The sequence below is a fragment of the Euleptes europaea genome, chromosome 1 (assembly GCF_029931775.1).
Source record: "Euleptes europaea isolate rEulEur1 chromosome 1, rEulEur1.hap1, whole genome shotgun sequence".
Taxonomy (NCBI): domain Eukaryota; kingdom Metazoa; phylum Chordata; class Lepidosauria; order Squamata; family Sphaerodactylidae; genus Euleptes; species Euleptes europaea.
The window spans coordinates 13,341,262-13,357,435 of NC_079312.1; the positions used below are offsets into that span (position 1 = coordinate 13,341,262).

The 16,174-nt window shown below is 46.7% G+C and overlaps 2 protein-coding genes and 1 pseudogene across 2 annotated transcripts in view; 1 reads left to right on the forward strand and 2 right to left on the reverse strand.

The window, feature by feature from the left end:
• The window catches only part of LOC130491440 (zinc finger protein 135-like), a 42,859-nt pseudogene extending 36,419 nt beyond the window's left edge, over positions 1-6,440 (reverse strand).
• The window catches only part of LOC130490550 (zinc finger protein 208-like), a 157,849-nt gene that overhangs the window by 117,455 nt on the left and 24,220 nt on the right, over positions 1-16,174 (forward strand). The window lies entirely within an intron of this gene.
• Positions 13,400-14,615, reverse strand: LOC130490590 (zinc finger and SCAN domain-containing protein 2-like). The gene has a single exon (XM_056864413.1). It carries the CDS (start codon positions 14,613-14,615, stop codon positions 13,401-13,403), a length of 1,215 nt encoding a protein of 404 aa, XP_056720391.1. The 3' UTR covers position 13,400.

Consider the following 16,174-nt stretch of genomic DNA (forward strand, 5'->3'; position numbering starts at 1 on the left):
ATTTGTAGGGGTTTAATCTGCTTGCCCGGTCCCATAGGGGCCACCATTGTTATCTGAATGCAATTGTTCCATAGTTGTTATAATTGTGGGTTTTAATTTGATGTTTTATAATTTTATGTGATTTTAGAGGCTGTTACCCGCCCTGAGCCTGGTTCAACTGGGAATAAGGGCAGGCTATAAATATGAAAAATAAATACATGAATAAATTACTCTTGTTACTTTCAGCAGAAGATCTATGGAGCATCTGTTAACTCCTAAACCTGAACCTTTATGGCCACAGGAAGCAGTTACCGTATTTTTCGCTCCACAGGACACACCTGACCATAAGACGCACCTAATTTTTAGAGGAGGAAAACAAGAAAAAATCTTGTTTTCCTCCTCTAAAAACTTGTCTTATGGAGTGAATGCCGGCTGGGCGCATGCGCGTTGGGACGGTGCGAGCCGTCCTGATGCGCACGCGCCCAGCCGGCTCTGTGCACCCCACCCGCCTCCCAGCTGGCCGTCGAGGCGGGGAATGCCGGCTCTGTGTGGCCCCGCCCGCCTCCCAGCTGGCCGTCGGGGCGAGGAATGCCAACTTGCGCCGTCCCGACGTGCACGCGCCCAGCCGGCATTCACTCCATATGACGCACAGACATTTCCCCTCACTTTTGAGGAGGAAAGAAGTGCGTCTTATGGAGCGAAAAATACGGTAATCGATTATGGTACATTTGTAAAGTATTTGGGTGATAAAATCTCTTCTCTATGTTCTGGCTGTAGCATAGCTCATACAGGAGAGATGAGTTAACATGTTGTCTAGTCTGTTTAGGAGCCCCGTGGCACAGAGTGGTAAAGCTGCAGTACTGCAGTCCAAGCTCTGCTCACAACCTGAGTTCGATCCCGATGGAAGTCAGTTTCAGGTAGCCGGCTCAAGGTTGACTCAGCCTTCCATCCTTCTGAGGTCGGTCAAATGAGTACCCAGCTTGCTGGGAGTAAAGGGAAGATGACAGGGGAAGGCACTGGCAAACCATCCCGAAAACATAGTCTGCCTAGTAAACGTCGGGATGTGACGTCACCCCATGGGTCAGGAACGACCCGGTGCTTGCACAGGGGACCTTTACCTGGTCTGTTTAGGAACCATTTTGAGCCCCTCACCATGACAAATGTTGACAAGATCTTAGGAGCTGTGAAGGCTACCACTTCTGCTGTGGATCCTTGTCCATTCTGGTTACTAAAATCATACAAGGACCACATTAACTAGTCCTCGGCGCCCATCATAAATAGATCACTGACTCAGGGCATCTTCCTGTGGCCAGTCGTAGAGGAACAGCTGAAGGCAGCTGGAAAAGAGGAAGATGGATTGACTCCATCAAGGAAGCCAGGCCTGCACATTAGAACCTGGGGAGAATTTCAATCCCCACCCTGTTTCTTTAGAATATTGGAGCCAGGCTGCAAGCAACGTTCAGAAGAGGAGGAGAAGAGGAGGAGGAGCTGTTGGAAATGCAATAAAGAAATAGGATCTTTTCATCAAATGTGGTGGACTTGTGAAAAAGCTAAGAAATTTTGGGAGATGATATATAATGAAATAAGGCTGATTTTACAACAAAATATCCCTAAAACACCTGAAATGATGCTATTAAGTATGATACCGGATACCATTTTTACTCACAGAACCTTTTTGATTTATGCCACCACTGCTGCACGATTGCTATTTGCAGCTAAATGGAAGACAGTCGAGATACCAGACAAAAAAGACTGGATAAAAAAGATGCTAGAATTGACCGAGATGGCGAAGCTTACAGCTTTGATAAACCAGAATGATAATGTACAATTTTGGGGGGAATGGGAGGCTTGGAGAACCTATTGTGAAAATCAATTTTCAATGGGACCATTTAAAGGATACTCTTTGATCTAATCCCTTATTTATACTTTGTATTAATTTTATATTAGGTTTTGATTTAATAATGTTGGATAGGATAAGAACAGGTTAATTAAAATAATATTGGGATTAGCTCCGTTAGCAAAAGTTTATACAATTCATTTTTAGATGGAAGAGGGAGAGGGGGAAGTCATCTTATTGTTAAATTAGTGATACTACTTGTTTTTCTTTTTATTATTATTATTATTTTTAATATTGGATATCGTTTCTGTTGATATGTTAAATGAAGAAAATAAAAAAATATTTAAAAAAAAGAGAGGAGGAGTAGTAGTTGGTTTTTATAACCAGCTTTTTTTCTACTCTTAAGGAGTCCCAAAGCAGCTTACAATTGCCATCGCCTTCCCCTCCCCACAACAAGCACCTTGTGAGGTAGGTGGGGTTGAGGGAGTTCTGAGAGAACTGTGACTGGCCCAAAGCCACCCAGCTGGCTTCATGTGGAACAATGGGGAATCAAACGTGGTTCTCCAGATTAGAGCCCCCTGCTCTTAACCACTACACCACGATGTCTCAGTTAATGCCACTTATATTGGGTAGGGTTTTAAAACCTAACCTATATATTTATACACAGTGTTCCTTTCAATTGTATACTTTACCTGTTGTTAGCTGCCCTGAGCTGGACTCCAATCAGACTGGGGCGATTTTTGAAAAGGTTACTTTGGTAGTGGCCTGCCATCTTCACTGTGTGATTGAAGGTAAGGTACGGAAGCCCTTTTGTGGCTGGCTCCGCCTCCTGCAGCAGCCATTTTGGAGCCTGGAGGCTCAAAAAATTTGGGGGCCCCTGGGTTAGAATGTCAGACTAGAATCTGGGAGACCCTGGTCTGAATACCCACGCTGCCATGGAAGCTTGCTGGCCAACCTTGGGCCACTCAGACATTCTGAGCCTAACCTACCTCACAGGGTTATGGCCAGGATAAGAGGGAGGAGAAGAGAACTATGTAAGCCTCTTTGGGTCCCCATAAGGAGGAAGGGATTGTGTAAATGAAGTAAGTGTCCAGAGGAGGGCGACCAGAATGGTCAGAGGTCTGGAATCCAGGCCCTGTGAGGAGAGACTTAAGGAGTTGGGTTTGTTTAGTTTGGACAAGAGAAGGTTGAGGGGAGACGTGATAGCCATGTTTAAATATCTGAAGGGATGTCATGTTGATGAGGGAACTAGCTTGTTCTCTGTTGCTCCAGAGACTAGGACACGGAGTAATGGATTGAAACTAAGAGAAAAGCGATTCCACCTAAACATTAGGAAGAACTTTCTGACGGTCAGGGCTGTTTGACGGTGGAATGCGCTGCCTCGGAGGGTGGTGGAGTCCCCGTCTTTGGAGGTCTTTAAGCAGAGGCTGGACGGCCATCTGTCGGGACTGCTTTGATTGTGGGATCCTGCATGGCGGGGGGAGGGTTGGGGTCACTGGGGATGTGGGGGGGAGGTAGTTGTTAGTTTCCTGCATTGTGCAGGGGGTTGGACTAGATGACCCTGGTGGTCCCTTCCAACTCTATGATTCTATGATTCTATGAAATAAGGACAGGACAACCTGCAGAACGAAGGCGCCGTTCCTGAGGAATCTCAGAGCACCGAAAGGCCCAAGCATAAAGAATCCCTACTTACCCACCAGGCTGGCACCCTCACCATCTTCCTGCATGGGTCCCCAGCACATCCGCCTCTGCTTGGCATCAGGCTGAACTGGATCTGCCTCCCAGAAATGCACACCCGCCACTGCCAATTCCTCCTGGAACAGCAGCAGTGAAAACTTTCAGGGCAGAACCATGAATCTAGAAGGAAGAACCCTGACCCCCCCACACACACACACACTTAGCCTCATTTCCTGCCCCTCCCATTTATAGGGTTGCCAGGTTGCTTGGATTTGCAGGCAATTGCCCAACAACCCATTGGCCAGCTTGGAGTGGGGATCGCACATGATTATGTCACTTCCGGGTTTACTGCTCTGCAATGGTTTAACACTCAAACTCTCATTTGGGGGGTTTGAGTGCTAAAGAGTCCCGTCACAATGCCGCACTTCTGTGGTAAATCCGGAAGTGACGTAACTGCGCTCCACGGAGCCGCACACACGGGATCGTTGCCCTAGTCTTGCCCCAAAAACCTCCCACCGGAGGACAGGGGGACCTGGTAAACCTAACCATTTAGCCTTGTTTCCATTAGCTCCATAGACATGACATATGTGTGTGTACAAGGGCAGCATATGGGGGAAAGAAGAGAGGAGGAACAAGAATGATCATTCTGACGCCACTTTGCGATCAAACACACTATCACCCAGGAAGATTCATGGGAGAGAATGGATTAGACAGCAGGTTCCTCCCTTCCTATTCTGACACTCTTAGCCCCAACACTAGGGTTGCCAGCCTCCAGGTAGTAGCTGGAGATCTCCCACTATTACAATTGATCTCTAGCCGATAGAGATCAGTTCCCCTGGAGAAAATTGCTGCTTTGGCAATTGGACTCTATGGCATTGAAGTCCCTTCCCTCCCCAAACCCTGCCCTCCTCAGGCCCCGCCCCCAAAACCTCCCGCCGGTGGCAAAGAGGGACCTGGCAACCCTACACAACACCAGTGAAGCTATAGGCGAACTAGAAACTGCCAGCTCCCCATATGGCTCTCAGCACAGCCAAGTCATGAGATCACATGCCTTGCAGGGGAGAAAAAATCCAATACGAATATCCTTAAAAAAGATATGACTTCCAGATCCAACAGCAATGTATTAGGAGGTGGGGCTGGAAGAGGGCAACCAAACAAGATTAAGTTTCTTTTAACAAAGGTTATGATTTTAGGTCCTGACCTGGATGACCCAGGCTAGCCTGATTTCCTCAGATTGTAGAAGATGAGCAGGGTCAGTCCTGGTCAGTATTTGGACGGGAGACCACCAGAGAAGTCCAGGGTCATGACACAGAGGCAGGCAATGGCAAACCACCTCTGAATGTCTCTTGCCTTGAAAACCCCACGGGCCAGCAAAAAACAAAAAAAGATTTTAGCAGCTGGAAGGGGGCAACAAATCAGGACTGACTTTCCTTTTACAAATTTAACAATTTTAAGAGCTTCCTTCAGCCTTTATTTAGTCCAAGGGTCCCCAACCTTTTTGAGCCTGCAGGCACCTTGACAATTATGGTACAGGATGGTGGGTGCACCCACAAGTACTGGGTCATTCCTGACCTATAGGGTGACGTCACATCCCAATGTTTAGTAGCCAGACTTTGTTTATGGGATGGTTTGCCAGTGCCTTCCCCAGTCATCTTCCCTTTACCCCCAGCAAGCTGGATCCTCATTTGACCGACCTCGGAAGGATGGAAGGCGGAGTCAACCTTGAGCCGGCGACCTGAAACCGACTCCCGTTGGTATCGAACTCAGGTGGTGAGCAGAGCTTGGACTGCAGTACTGCAGCTTACCACTCTGCGCCATGGGGCTCATACACAGGAAGTGGAGCCAACCACAAAATGGGCTCCCCAGCTTACTTCCAGTTACTGACTGAGGATCCTTGCACTGTGGTGGCAGATGCTGCCAAAGTAGATTTTAAAAATCTGCAAAGCCAATCAAATCTCCACAGACCAATCAGATGCCTTGCTGGGTAAAAGCCCCACCTGGCCCCGCTCACTTCCTAAAAACACTTGGAGGGCACCAGAAAAGGTGGTGGGCACCATGTTGGGGACCCCTGTCTTAGAAATTAAACAAGTTTATATTAAAGGCACACAATACAGCCTCACCTCATTTATATTAAAGGCACACAATACAGCCTCACCTCATTTTCCTGTCTCTCAGATTCTGGTTGCCTCAGGAGAAAAGCCTCAGCCAGGGCCACCGCCTGGGAGCAGGTCTCTGGGCCAAGCTCCCGGACCCAGCTCTGGATCTCCGGCGGCAGGATGGTCAGGAACTGCTCCAAGATCAGCAGCTCCAAGATCTGCTCTTTTGTGCTTCTCTCAACTTTCAGCCACCGACAGCAAAGTTCCTGGAGCCGGCTATAAGCCCCTCTCGGGCCCTCGGCCTCCTGATAGCAGAAACCTCTGAAGTGCCGGCGCTGCTTCTCCCTAGTGACGGATCCCCCTCTCAAGATGGCCGCCTTCACTTTCCCGTAATCCTCTCGGTCTCTGGCCTCGAGCCTGTTAAAAGCCCGCTCCGCTTCTCCACTGAGTGCCGGCAAAAGCTGGGCTACCCACTTTCCTTTGGGCCAGCGGCAAGCTTCAGCCACTTGCTCGAAGGAGGACAGAAAGGCTTTAGCGTCCCCCCATGTTGTAGGTTCCTCAGGCAGCTGTGAAATTTGTACCTCTAAATGAGGGGAAGTAACTGTCTTTAGGTACACCTGCCGCTGGGCATCCCAGTGCTGGACTAAACAGTCTTCTGGTTCCTCCTTCACCCATCCAAGGGGCCTTCTAGTACTTTCCAGCTGCACTGCTTGAGAGGGTTTACTTCCTCCCACCAAATCCATCCACGGCTTGAGGCCTAGAGCATCTTTGAGGGCCTGAGGAGCTTTTCCTTCTCCCTCCAGCGTTTCCCGTCGTGTATGGCCTGTGAGGACGTGTTCTTCCATTTTCATCCTCGGTCTACCTCACAGAAATAATGCTGGGGCGTGGAAAATTCTAGACGAGACAACGGTGACGTCGATAGGTGCGCTGCACTTCTGCTGGGAGGGGGAACAGACAGAAAGCATCAACACAATAGTTATGAATCAGTAAAACATGCATGCATTCTTTCACAAAATTCCTAGCAATAATGACCTGGAAGACAACTTTGATACGCTCCCCATTATCTCGTACTGGCAATGGCTTCCCGGGATTGTTAATAATTTTATGAAACAAATGGAAAATGTCCTGCCTTAGTTTTCTGTGCCTTACAAAGAGCTGTTATTTGTACTCTTTTTGAAGTTTAGTATGCTTGGTTGTGGAAAGAGCCATCAAAATACAGCTGATTTACGTTAACGCTATAGGGAAGAGAGATTAATAGGTGGTTTGCCATTGCCTGCCCCTGCTTAGCAACCCTGGCTTGGTGGTCTCCCATCCAAATACTAACCAGGGCCAACCCTGCTTTGCTTTTGAGATCTGATCAGATCTTTTCTGATGAGATAGGGCTAGGCTGGGCCATCCAGGTCATGGCTTAGTATGCTTAGATACATTCAAAACTCTTTTTCTTTTGTTTCGTATGCTACTGAAAAGACAAAACTATGTTTCTGAAAAGTTTACTTTAGAAGCTGGATCATAGAAGATTCTTGGATTTGAAGGAAAGGAGTCTGTACATGTTTTTGAGAAAGTACTTTGTTGAAAAGAGATGTCAGTCTGAGTAGACAATACTGACTTTGATGGGCCAAGGGTCTGATTCAGTATAAGGCAGCTTCATGTGTTCATGTGGGACACCTCTCTTCCCCTTTTGGCTTGTCTGATTCAGTGCAAGGCAGCTTGCTGGGTTCAATTTCTGCACCCAAAGAAATCTCATTAACAGGAAAAACAGTACACGGGGAGATGTATAACAATGAATTAAGACAAATTATAAGATGTATAAGACAAATTAACGACGATTGAGAGGGGAATCCTTTCAGAACAGAACACTGTAGCTACAAGAGGCACCTAAAACAGGACAGCCCAATGCAGACTCTAAAGTGAAGGGGGATCCCTAGGCTTGCCAATTTCCAGGTGGGTCCTGGAGATCTCCCGGAATTACAATTGATTTCCAGATAACACAGATCAATTCCCATGGAGAAAATGGCTGCTTTGGAGGGTGGAGTTTATGGCATTATACCAGGCCGAGCTTCCTCCCCAACCCTGCCCTCTGCAGGCTCCACCCACAAACACTCCAGGAATTTCCCATCCTGGAGTTGGCACTGGGGTCAGCTCTTCCCCCACCTTAGATCGCAAAGCCCCCGCCTATCCTAAAAACCAAGCATTGCCTTTTATGCTGATGGAGTAAACCAGAGGTTCGTGGGGGAGAAGGGGACCCGAGACCGTTGTTTGCAAGAAAACAGTTATTTATTCGGAGCAGCTGCTACCCAGAGCACTCTACCGAGTAAAAATCTCTGAGCCCCGATCATACTGAGGAAGGGATATTTATCCAAATTCAAGATATGACAACCCATCAACATTCAGGGTAAAGCTGATAGCACTACAGACATGGAGGCGGCAGTAGAGTAACAGTTTCACCCAGTTCTTGTTATGGTTCATTGTAACCCTCCATGACTCTTGCCCCAATTCCTTAGCACACAGACACACAGAGATACCCTGCCCAGCAACAAGCTATTCCCTGGCTGTCCTAATACATTTCAACACATTTTAAAGAAAGGAAAAGAGATTATTGCAAATTGCTAAATCAGTGGATCTTCCATAGTCAGGGGAAGTCTACCCTGCTGTCTCAGTGCGGATAGACCAGAAATAATTAAAATTACCCAAAACAGCAAAATTACTAAATCCAGTCCCCAAATGGTTCTTGTAGGTTATCCGGGCTGTGTAACCGTGGTCTTGGTATTTTCTTTCCTGACGTTTCGCCAGCAGCTGCGGCAGGCATCTTCAGAGGAGGAACACTGAAGGACAGTGTCTCTCAGTGTCAAGTGTGTAGGAAGAGTAATATATAGTCAGAAAGTATATCGTATACCTTGCAGCTGTGGACAAGTTTACATCGGGACCACAAAACGCAGCATACAAACAAGGATAAAAGAACATGAAAGATACTGCAGACTTGGCCAACCTGAGAAATCAGCAGTGGCTGAACATGGACTGACCCAAACAGGACACAGGGTCTTATTCCAAGACACTGAAAGACTGGACAATTCTACCAACTATTTTGTCAGATTGCACAGAGAAGCCATTGAAATTCATAAACATCAGCACAACTTTAAGAGAAAAGAAGAGAGTTTAAGAATGAATAAGGCTCAGCTTCCTGTCTTGAAAACCACCAGACTAACAAAGACTACAGTCCACAATAGCCATGCGGATTAGTTTTGGATTTCACACATTAACAGATCACTTCAGGATACAATGGTTCCATATTACCATACCACACCCTCATTAGCACATTATCTGGATACTTACAGGACAATGGTTAGCACATTACCTTTGTTACTTTTTGCAGGACAATGACTCAGCTCAAACCCAACCCCCTTCTGACTATATATATATTACTCTTCCTACACACTTGACACTGAGAGACACTGTCCTTCGGTGTGACTCCTCTGAAGATGCCTGCCACAGCTGCTGGCGAAGCGTCAGGAAAGAAAATACCAAGACCACGGTCACACAGCCCGGATAGCCTACGAGAACCAATGAACTCTGACCGTGAAAGCCTTCGACAATATCCAGTCCCCAAAGTTACTGCGAGCGGCGCCCCACGTGCTTTGCAAGCGGAGAGAGTGCACGTGTGGAAAAACAAACAAACAACCTTTCTCCAAAGGAGGAAGAATGCAAACGGAGGCTCTTGCTCAAGGGCGAGGGGCAGGATCTCTGCAACTGCCCACCATGCTGGGAGAGGAATCTCCACCCCACCCAGATCCTGCATATTTACCTCTCCGTCTGCAAACGGAACTGGTGCATCCGTGTTTGCAGTTGCAGTGGGGAAATTGACAAGCTCGATCCGCCCCCCCTTCTATCCTCTCTAGGAGTTGGAGCTCGGTCGGCTTAACCCCTCCACGGCCCACTAGATCCTATAGGGTTCGGGGGAGCCCCCCCCCCATCCCCTCCACTCCTCCGGTGAGTATGCATAGGATCACGACTTCAAAGAGCATGTAGGGGCGTGCACAAAAGAGAAAGAAATCCCACAGAAACAGCACCACCCAAAATGTGTCGCAGCATTTTGGAGAGTTTTCAGTGCAATCCTATGCAGAGTGATTCCTGTCAAAGGTCGTTGAAATCCATGAGCTGGAAATGGAGTAACTCTCCAGTGTATCCTTTACAAGCATTCTTGACAAACTCCCCACCCACCCCCATCTGCTGACTAGGATAAAATGACTAAGGCCACTTATGCATGGGATGTTCTGGCTTGGGTTTGCCTCTCTCCAGATGCACATTTCCCCCATCCAAATTCCCCAAACTCAACAATAAGCCCCCATGTGCATCTAGAGAGCGGCAAATCCAAGGCAAAACCTCCCATGCTCAGAGGTTTCCTTTCAAGCTTGTGTCTGTCAAAGGGAGTTCTGACTCTGAAAAGCTTATACCTTGAAACTCTTATTGGTCTCTAAGGAGCCGCAGGATTTGATTCTGGCTCTCCTACTGCAGACCAACTCTGAATCTTATCTGCAGTGTACGTCTTCCGAATGTCAAGGATTAACCTTCCCCCTGACAAGTTTAGTACACAGATTTATTGTGACACGAAAGGGTTTTTGCAAAATTGATGCCCCGCTACAGCAAATGCAAGAAATGTTTGCCGTTGGCAGATTTTTCAATTTTTAAAAATTAATCTTAAGACATATAAACACATTATATGTGTATACAATAATAATCAGCTGTGAATATAATAATAATAACTTAGGTGGCTTCTTTCGGCCTCTAGCTTGTATATGGACATTGTTGTTTGAGTGAGCCTCATTGGGCACACCTTTTCCCCACTATTTGTATGTAATTGCTTTAGGACTAATTATACTCTGTCTGCAGGTATTTATTTCAGTCTTGTTGATTATGATATGGAATGTTATAATTGATTGCCATCTTGTGGCTTGATGTGGTAATACACAGGTTAATTCCAGCACTATCAGCCAACGTGTATTCATTCTTTATTTATGCTTAGGTTTTGGTGGCCAGTGCTGCTGGGATTTTTTCATACCGTCTGAAGGTTAGCAACCCTATTCTCCGCCACACCCCCATGTCTCCCCCACTCTCTCTACATCAGGGCTTCAGGCTCATTCACACAAGCCAGCTGTTGTTTGTTGTGGGAAGGCTAGCAGAGCCTGGGGAGGGAGAAGAGGCATGCCGTTTCCATTCTGGATTCAGCCCAGACTGCAATCCGAGGTAGGTCTGTGTGTGTTAAGCGTGACAAGTCACTTCCAATTTATGGCGACCCTATGATTTAATGACCTTCAAAACATCCTGAAGACAAGACTTACATTTACTTGTGTGTATCATCTTCTCATGTTTTGCTTTCTGAGCTACCTCAAGTAGGTCTTTGGAGATATGGCACATCAATTTTCTAAACAGATAAACATTGTTTGATGACATCAATATACTAATTAATTTGATAATGACAGGCGTAACAGTCACATTTAAGTTAGTAAAATGGCCAGGCAATCAAAGATGAATTTAGGTTTCACCTTTGTGAGGGGAAACTGTTTGATACGGCCCATTCTCCCAGAAAATTAATTTCAGATAGATCAGGAAGGGTAGCTGTGTTAGTCTGTCAATAGCAGTAGAAAACAGTAGGAGTCCAGTAGCACCTTAAAGACTCTTGTTCTCTTACAAAAGGATTTCAAAGGGAGGTTAGAAAGAGACAGCTGAATTACAACCAATGACGCTCAAGAGTATGCATTCTCCAGGACTTGGGATTCCTGTCTCATTACCAATGCTGATTTCTCCACATCTTCTACCCCTTTGCAAATCACACCTAATCCAATCACGCCTGCTAAGATCATTTACTTGCTTTTGACATTTACATTGCCATTGCGTGTCTAATTCACTCTTCTGTACTTAAGGATAGATGGCCATCCAGGTTAGAGCTGGGCTGTCCAGGTCAGGTTATGTGCGTGTGTGTAGTGCCGTCAAGTCGCAGCCGACTTATGGCGACCCCTTTTGGGGTTTTCATGGCAAGAGACTCACAGAGGTGGTTTGACAGTGCCTTCCTCTGCACAGCAACCCTGGACTTCCTTGGTGGTCTCCCATCCAAATATTAACCAGGGCTGACCCTGCTTAGCTTCTGAGATCTGACGAGATCAGGCTAGCCTGGGCCATCCAGGTCAGGGCCCAGGTCAGGTTAGCTCCTGTTAAAAAAAATCTTGGATGTTGGGAAGGGCCTTTCTCTGCCAGAGATGATGGAGAGCAGCTGATAAGTAGAGGGAAAAGTTATGAAAACAGATGGTCTGACTCTTGGTTATAACAGCTTCACCTGTCCCATTAATCCAGTTCATTGCTCTTTACTCTCACAGGCTTCTGTAATCCTCAAATAACAACATAGTTTGGATAACAAAAGTATAGTTTATGAAATGGTTTCAGGAGGGCAGCCATGTTGGTCTGCAGTAGAAGAGCAAGGTTTGAACTCAGTAGCACCGTAGAGACCAACAAGATTTTTGGGATATGAGCTTTTGAGAGACAAAGCTCCCCTTCATCTGGGAGCGATGAAGGGAACTTTAACTCTCAAAAGCATACACTCTGGAAATCTTGTTGGTCTTTAAGGAGGAGGAGGAGGAGGAGAAGAGGAGTTGGTTTTTATATGCTGACTTTCTCTACCATTTAAGGGAGAATCAAACTGGCTTACAATCACCTTCCCTTCCCCTCCCCACAACAAACACCCTGTGAGGCGGGTGGGACTGAGAGCTGTAAGGGAGCTGTGACTAGCCCAAGGTCACCCAGCTGGCTTTATGTGTAGAAGTGGGGAAACCAATCCAGTTCACCAGATTAGCCTCCGCCGCTTATGTGGAGGAGTGGGGAATCAAACCCAGTTCTCCTGATCACAGTCCACCACTCCAAACCACTGCTCTTAACCACTACACCACACTGGCTGGTGTAGAAGAAGAGTGGGTTTTAATATGCTGACTTTCTCTACCACTTAAGGCAGAATCAAACCGGCTTACAATTTCCTTCCCTTCCCCGCCCACAACAAACACCCTGTGGGGTAGGTGTTAATAGAACTGTGACTGGCCCAAGGTCGCCCAGCTGGCTTCGTGTGTAGGAGTGGGGAAACCAACCTGGTTTACCAGATTAGAGTCTGCAGCTCATGTGGAGGAGTGGGGAATCGAACCCGGTTCTCCCGATCAGCTTCCACCGCTCCAAACTACACCGCTTCCACTACACCACGTTGGCTCTCATACTGGACTCAAATCTTGCTTTAGTTTACGAAATAGGTAACATCCACCAAATATACCACAAGAGGAAAAAACTGCTCAAAAGAGCCATAAATAAAAGCATAATTGAAGGCCAATTTAAAAATTGTCAATGTATCATTCACACTCATAAGAACATAAGAAAGGCCCTACTGGATCAGACCAAAAATAATATAGTTAGCCTATCTAACTATAAGAAGAACTGTAGACCATCAGACCATAAGAAGACGCCGGCAAGATCAGACCATAGGTCTGCTAATGTAGCTTGGGGTTTCCAACAGCAGCCAACTGGGTGTCTCCTGCAAGCCTCCGCCCCCCCCCCCAAAAGTGGTATCCCTCAGAGTTTGCTTTCCACGTCTGCTCTTCAGCCTATTGAGGTTAAGAAATGTTTGCACTGGTCTGACTGGTCTTCCCACATTTTCGTCTCCGGCCAGAGTGGAATGGTGGCAACACAGCTTGAGTCCCCCTCTTGATGGTCAGGATTTACTGTGAGTTCGAGTTCTGACACTGGCACAGATTCTCACGTCTTTATTAAATCCAGCTGAAGCTTTGCTATGGTTTCTCTCTCATGTGAATGTCTTGGTGCTTAATAAGAGTCGATTTCAGACCAAATCCTTTCCCACACTCAGAGCACTGATATGGCTTCTCTCCAGTGTGATTTCTCTGATGTCTGACAAGGTGATGGTTGTAAATAAAGCCCTTCCCACATTCCAAGCACTTGTATGGCTTCTCTCCAGTGTGGGTTCTCTCATGGGCTTTAAGCTGCGACGGCCGGTTGAAGCTTTTCCCACACACTAAGCATTTATAGGGTTCCTCCCCTTTGTGGGTTCTCTCATGGTTATGAAGGCTTGATGTCTGGTTGAAGCTTTTTCCGCACTCTGAGCATTTGTAGGGTTTCTCCCCTGTATGTATTCTCACATGTACAACAAGGTTGGACTTCAAACAGAAACTTTTTCCACAGTCTGAGCACTGGAAGGGTTTCTCTCCCGTGTGGATTCTCTGGTGCCTAATGAGGCTGGCTTTCTCACCAAACCCTTTACCGCAGTCAGAGCATTTGTGTGGTTTTTCTTCCATGCGCATTCCCTCCTCGGCAAGATGTATTTGGTGATGTTTAATAAAGTAAGAGATTTGTCTGAAGCTTTTCCCACATTCTGGGCATCTATAGGGTTTCTCGCCAGTGTGAGTTCTCTCGTGTTCCTTCAGGTTCCCAGCCTGACTGAACCTCTTCCCGCATTCAGAGCACTTATATGGTTTCTCTCCTGTGTGGGTTCTCTGATGAGCAATGAGATTAGAGCTCGTACTAAAGGATTTTTCACAGCCTGAACATTTATATGGTTTCTCTCCTGTGTGGAATCTGTGATGTGTTGTGAGCTCAGAGATTTTTCGGAAGCTCCTTCCACAGTCTAAACATGTATACGGTCTCTCTCCTGTGTGGGTTTTCTCATGTTCTTTAAGGGACCCTGACCGGCTGAAGCTTTTCCCACAGTCGGGGCAGTTGTAGGGTTTCTCTCCTGTGTGGATTCTCACATGCAAAACAAGGCTTCCTTTATGGCTGAAGCTTTTCCCACAATCTGAGCACGCATATGGTTTCTCTCCCGTGTGGATTCTTGAATGTGCAATAAGGTTTCCCTTCTGGTCAAAGCTTTTACCGCAATCCAAACACTTGTACGGTTTCTCCCCCGTGTGGATTCGATGATGTCTAATGAGTTTAAAGTGAGCATTGAAGGACTTCCCGCAATATACACATTGGTATATTTTCTCCTCCATTTGGGTTCCACCAGACGCAGCGAGGTCTGATCTGCCCCCCCACTGCATTAACATTTCCTGTCTCCTGCTTTCACAGATTCCTTCCTGGCCTGCAATTCCAGTTTCCCAGCAAGCAGTAGAGTCGCCCTCTCTCTTCTTCAAGTCATTTTCTTCTTTCCCCCACGGCCCACGTGGACTTCTAGCAGCTGCAGGACTTTTAGAAGCATTCCCTCTGGCTGTTCCATCGGACATATGTAGATTCCCTTGCGCGAAGGTTTCCCAACGGCAATCTTCATTTCTGTTGTCATTCACACATCCCTCACCTAACAGGGATAAGAAAATTCCAGAACAAGTTATTAGGAGTAAAGCAATTTGTCCCAACGAGCCGAGCAGTGCCCACTTGGACTGGCAGTGGCTTTCCAAGGTCTCAGCAGATAAAGATCTTTCCTGACCCCTGCCACCTGAAGGTATTTTAGGGGGCTTAACTCAAGACCCAGAGACACAACACTGGTCTACCTAGCCCAATACAAGCCATTTGCACAGACGGCAGATCACCAGGGTTTCAGGTAGAGTTCTGTCTCAGTATGAGAGCCAGTGTGGTGTAGTGGTGTAGTGGTTAAGGGCAGCGAACTCTAATCTGAAGAACTGGGTTTGATTTCCCATTCCTCCACATGAAGCCTGCTGGGCTAGTCAAAGCTCTCTCCAAATTCTCTCAGCCCCACCTACCTTACAAGGTGTCTGCTGTGGGGAGGGGAAGGGGATGTGATTGTAAGCCACTTTGAGACTCCTTAAAGGCAGAGAATAGTGTGGTATAAAAACCAACTCTTCTTCTTCTATCTAATGTCCAAGATCCATTTACTGATAAGTACCAGGAATTACACGTGGGACCTTCTACGTACTATTTGCCTTTCCATAAAATTAAGTCAAAGTCTTAAAAGGATCCCTAAATGAAGGAAAACATGGCAGGAGGTAACATCATAAGTTCATACACTAGCTTTATTTGGGGAGACGGGTCAGAAACTCTAAGATTTGATCTGTTCATTATATACAATAAAGTCACAGACAGATTGCCTTGAAGTTGTGGCTGAGGTGCTGAAAGTTAAAAACTACGAACAGAATCCAGACAAAATGGAGATGATCCTGTTTAGGAAGGCTGATGTTCTGGAGGGAACTGATCTGCTTGGGCCAGATGGGGTAAGTCTGAAAAGAGCTTAGGGGTGCGTTTGGACCCAGCCCTGCTACCGGACAAATTGGTTGGACTCTGTTACTAGAGCACCTTCCCTCAATTACATAAGCGTCATGAGAACATAAGAAAAGCCATGCTGGATCAGACCACCGACCACCAAGTCCAGCAGTTTGTTCTCACAGTGGCCAACTGGGTGCTTCTAGGAAGCCCACAAACAAGATGACTGCAGCAGCATTGTCCTGCCTATGTTCCTCCTGGCCTGGACTCATCTGACCTACTTCCAGTGATCCATGTTAGTACAACCTCTAGGCTAGGCTACTGCAGTGAACTTTATGTGGGGCTGCTCTTGGAAGCTTCAATTAATGCAGAATGCTAGAATGATGCACATCAATCT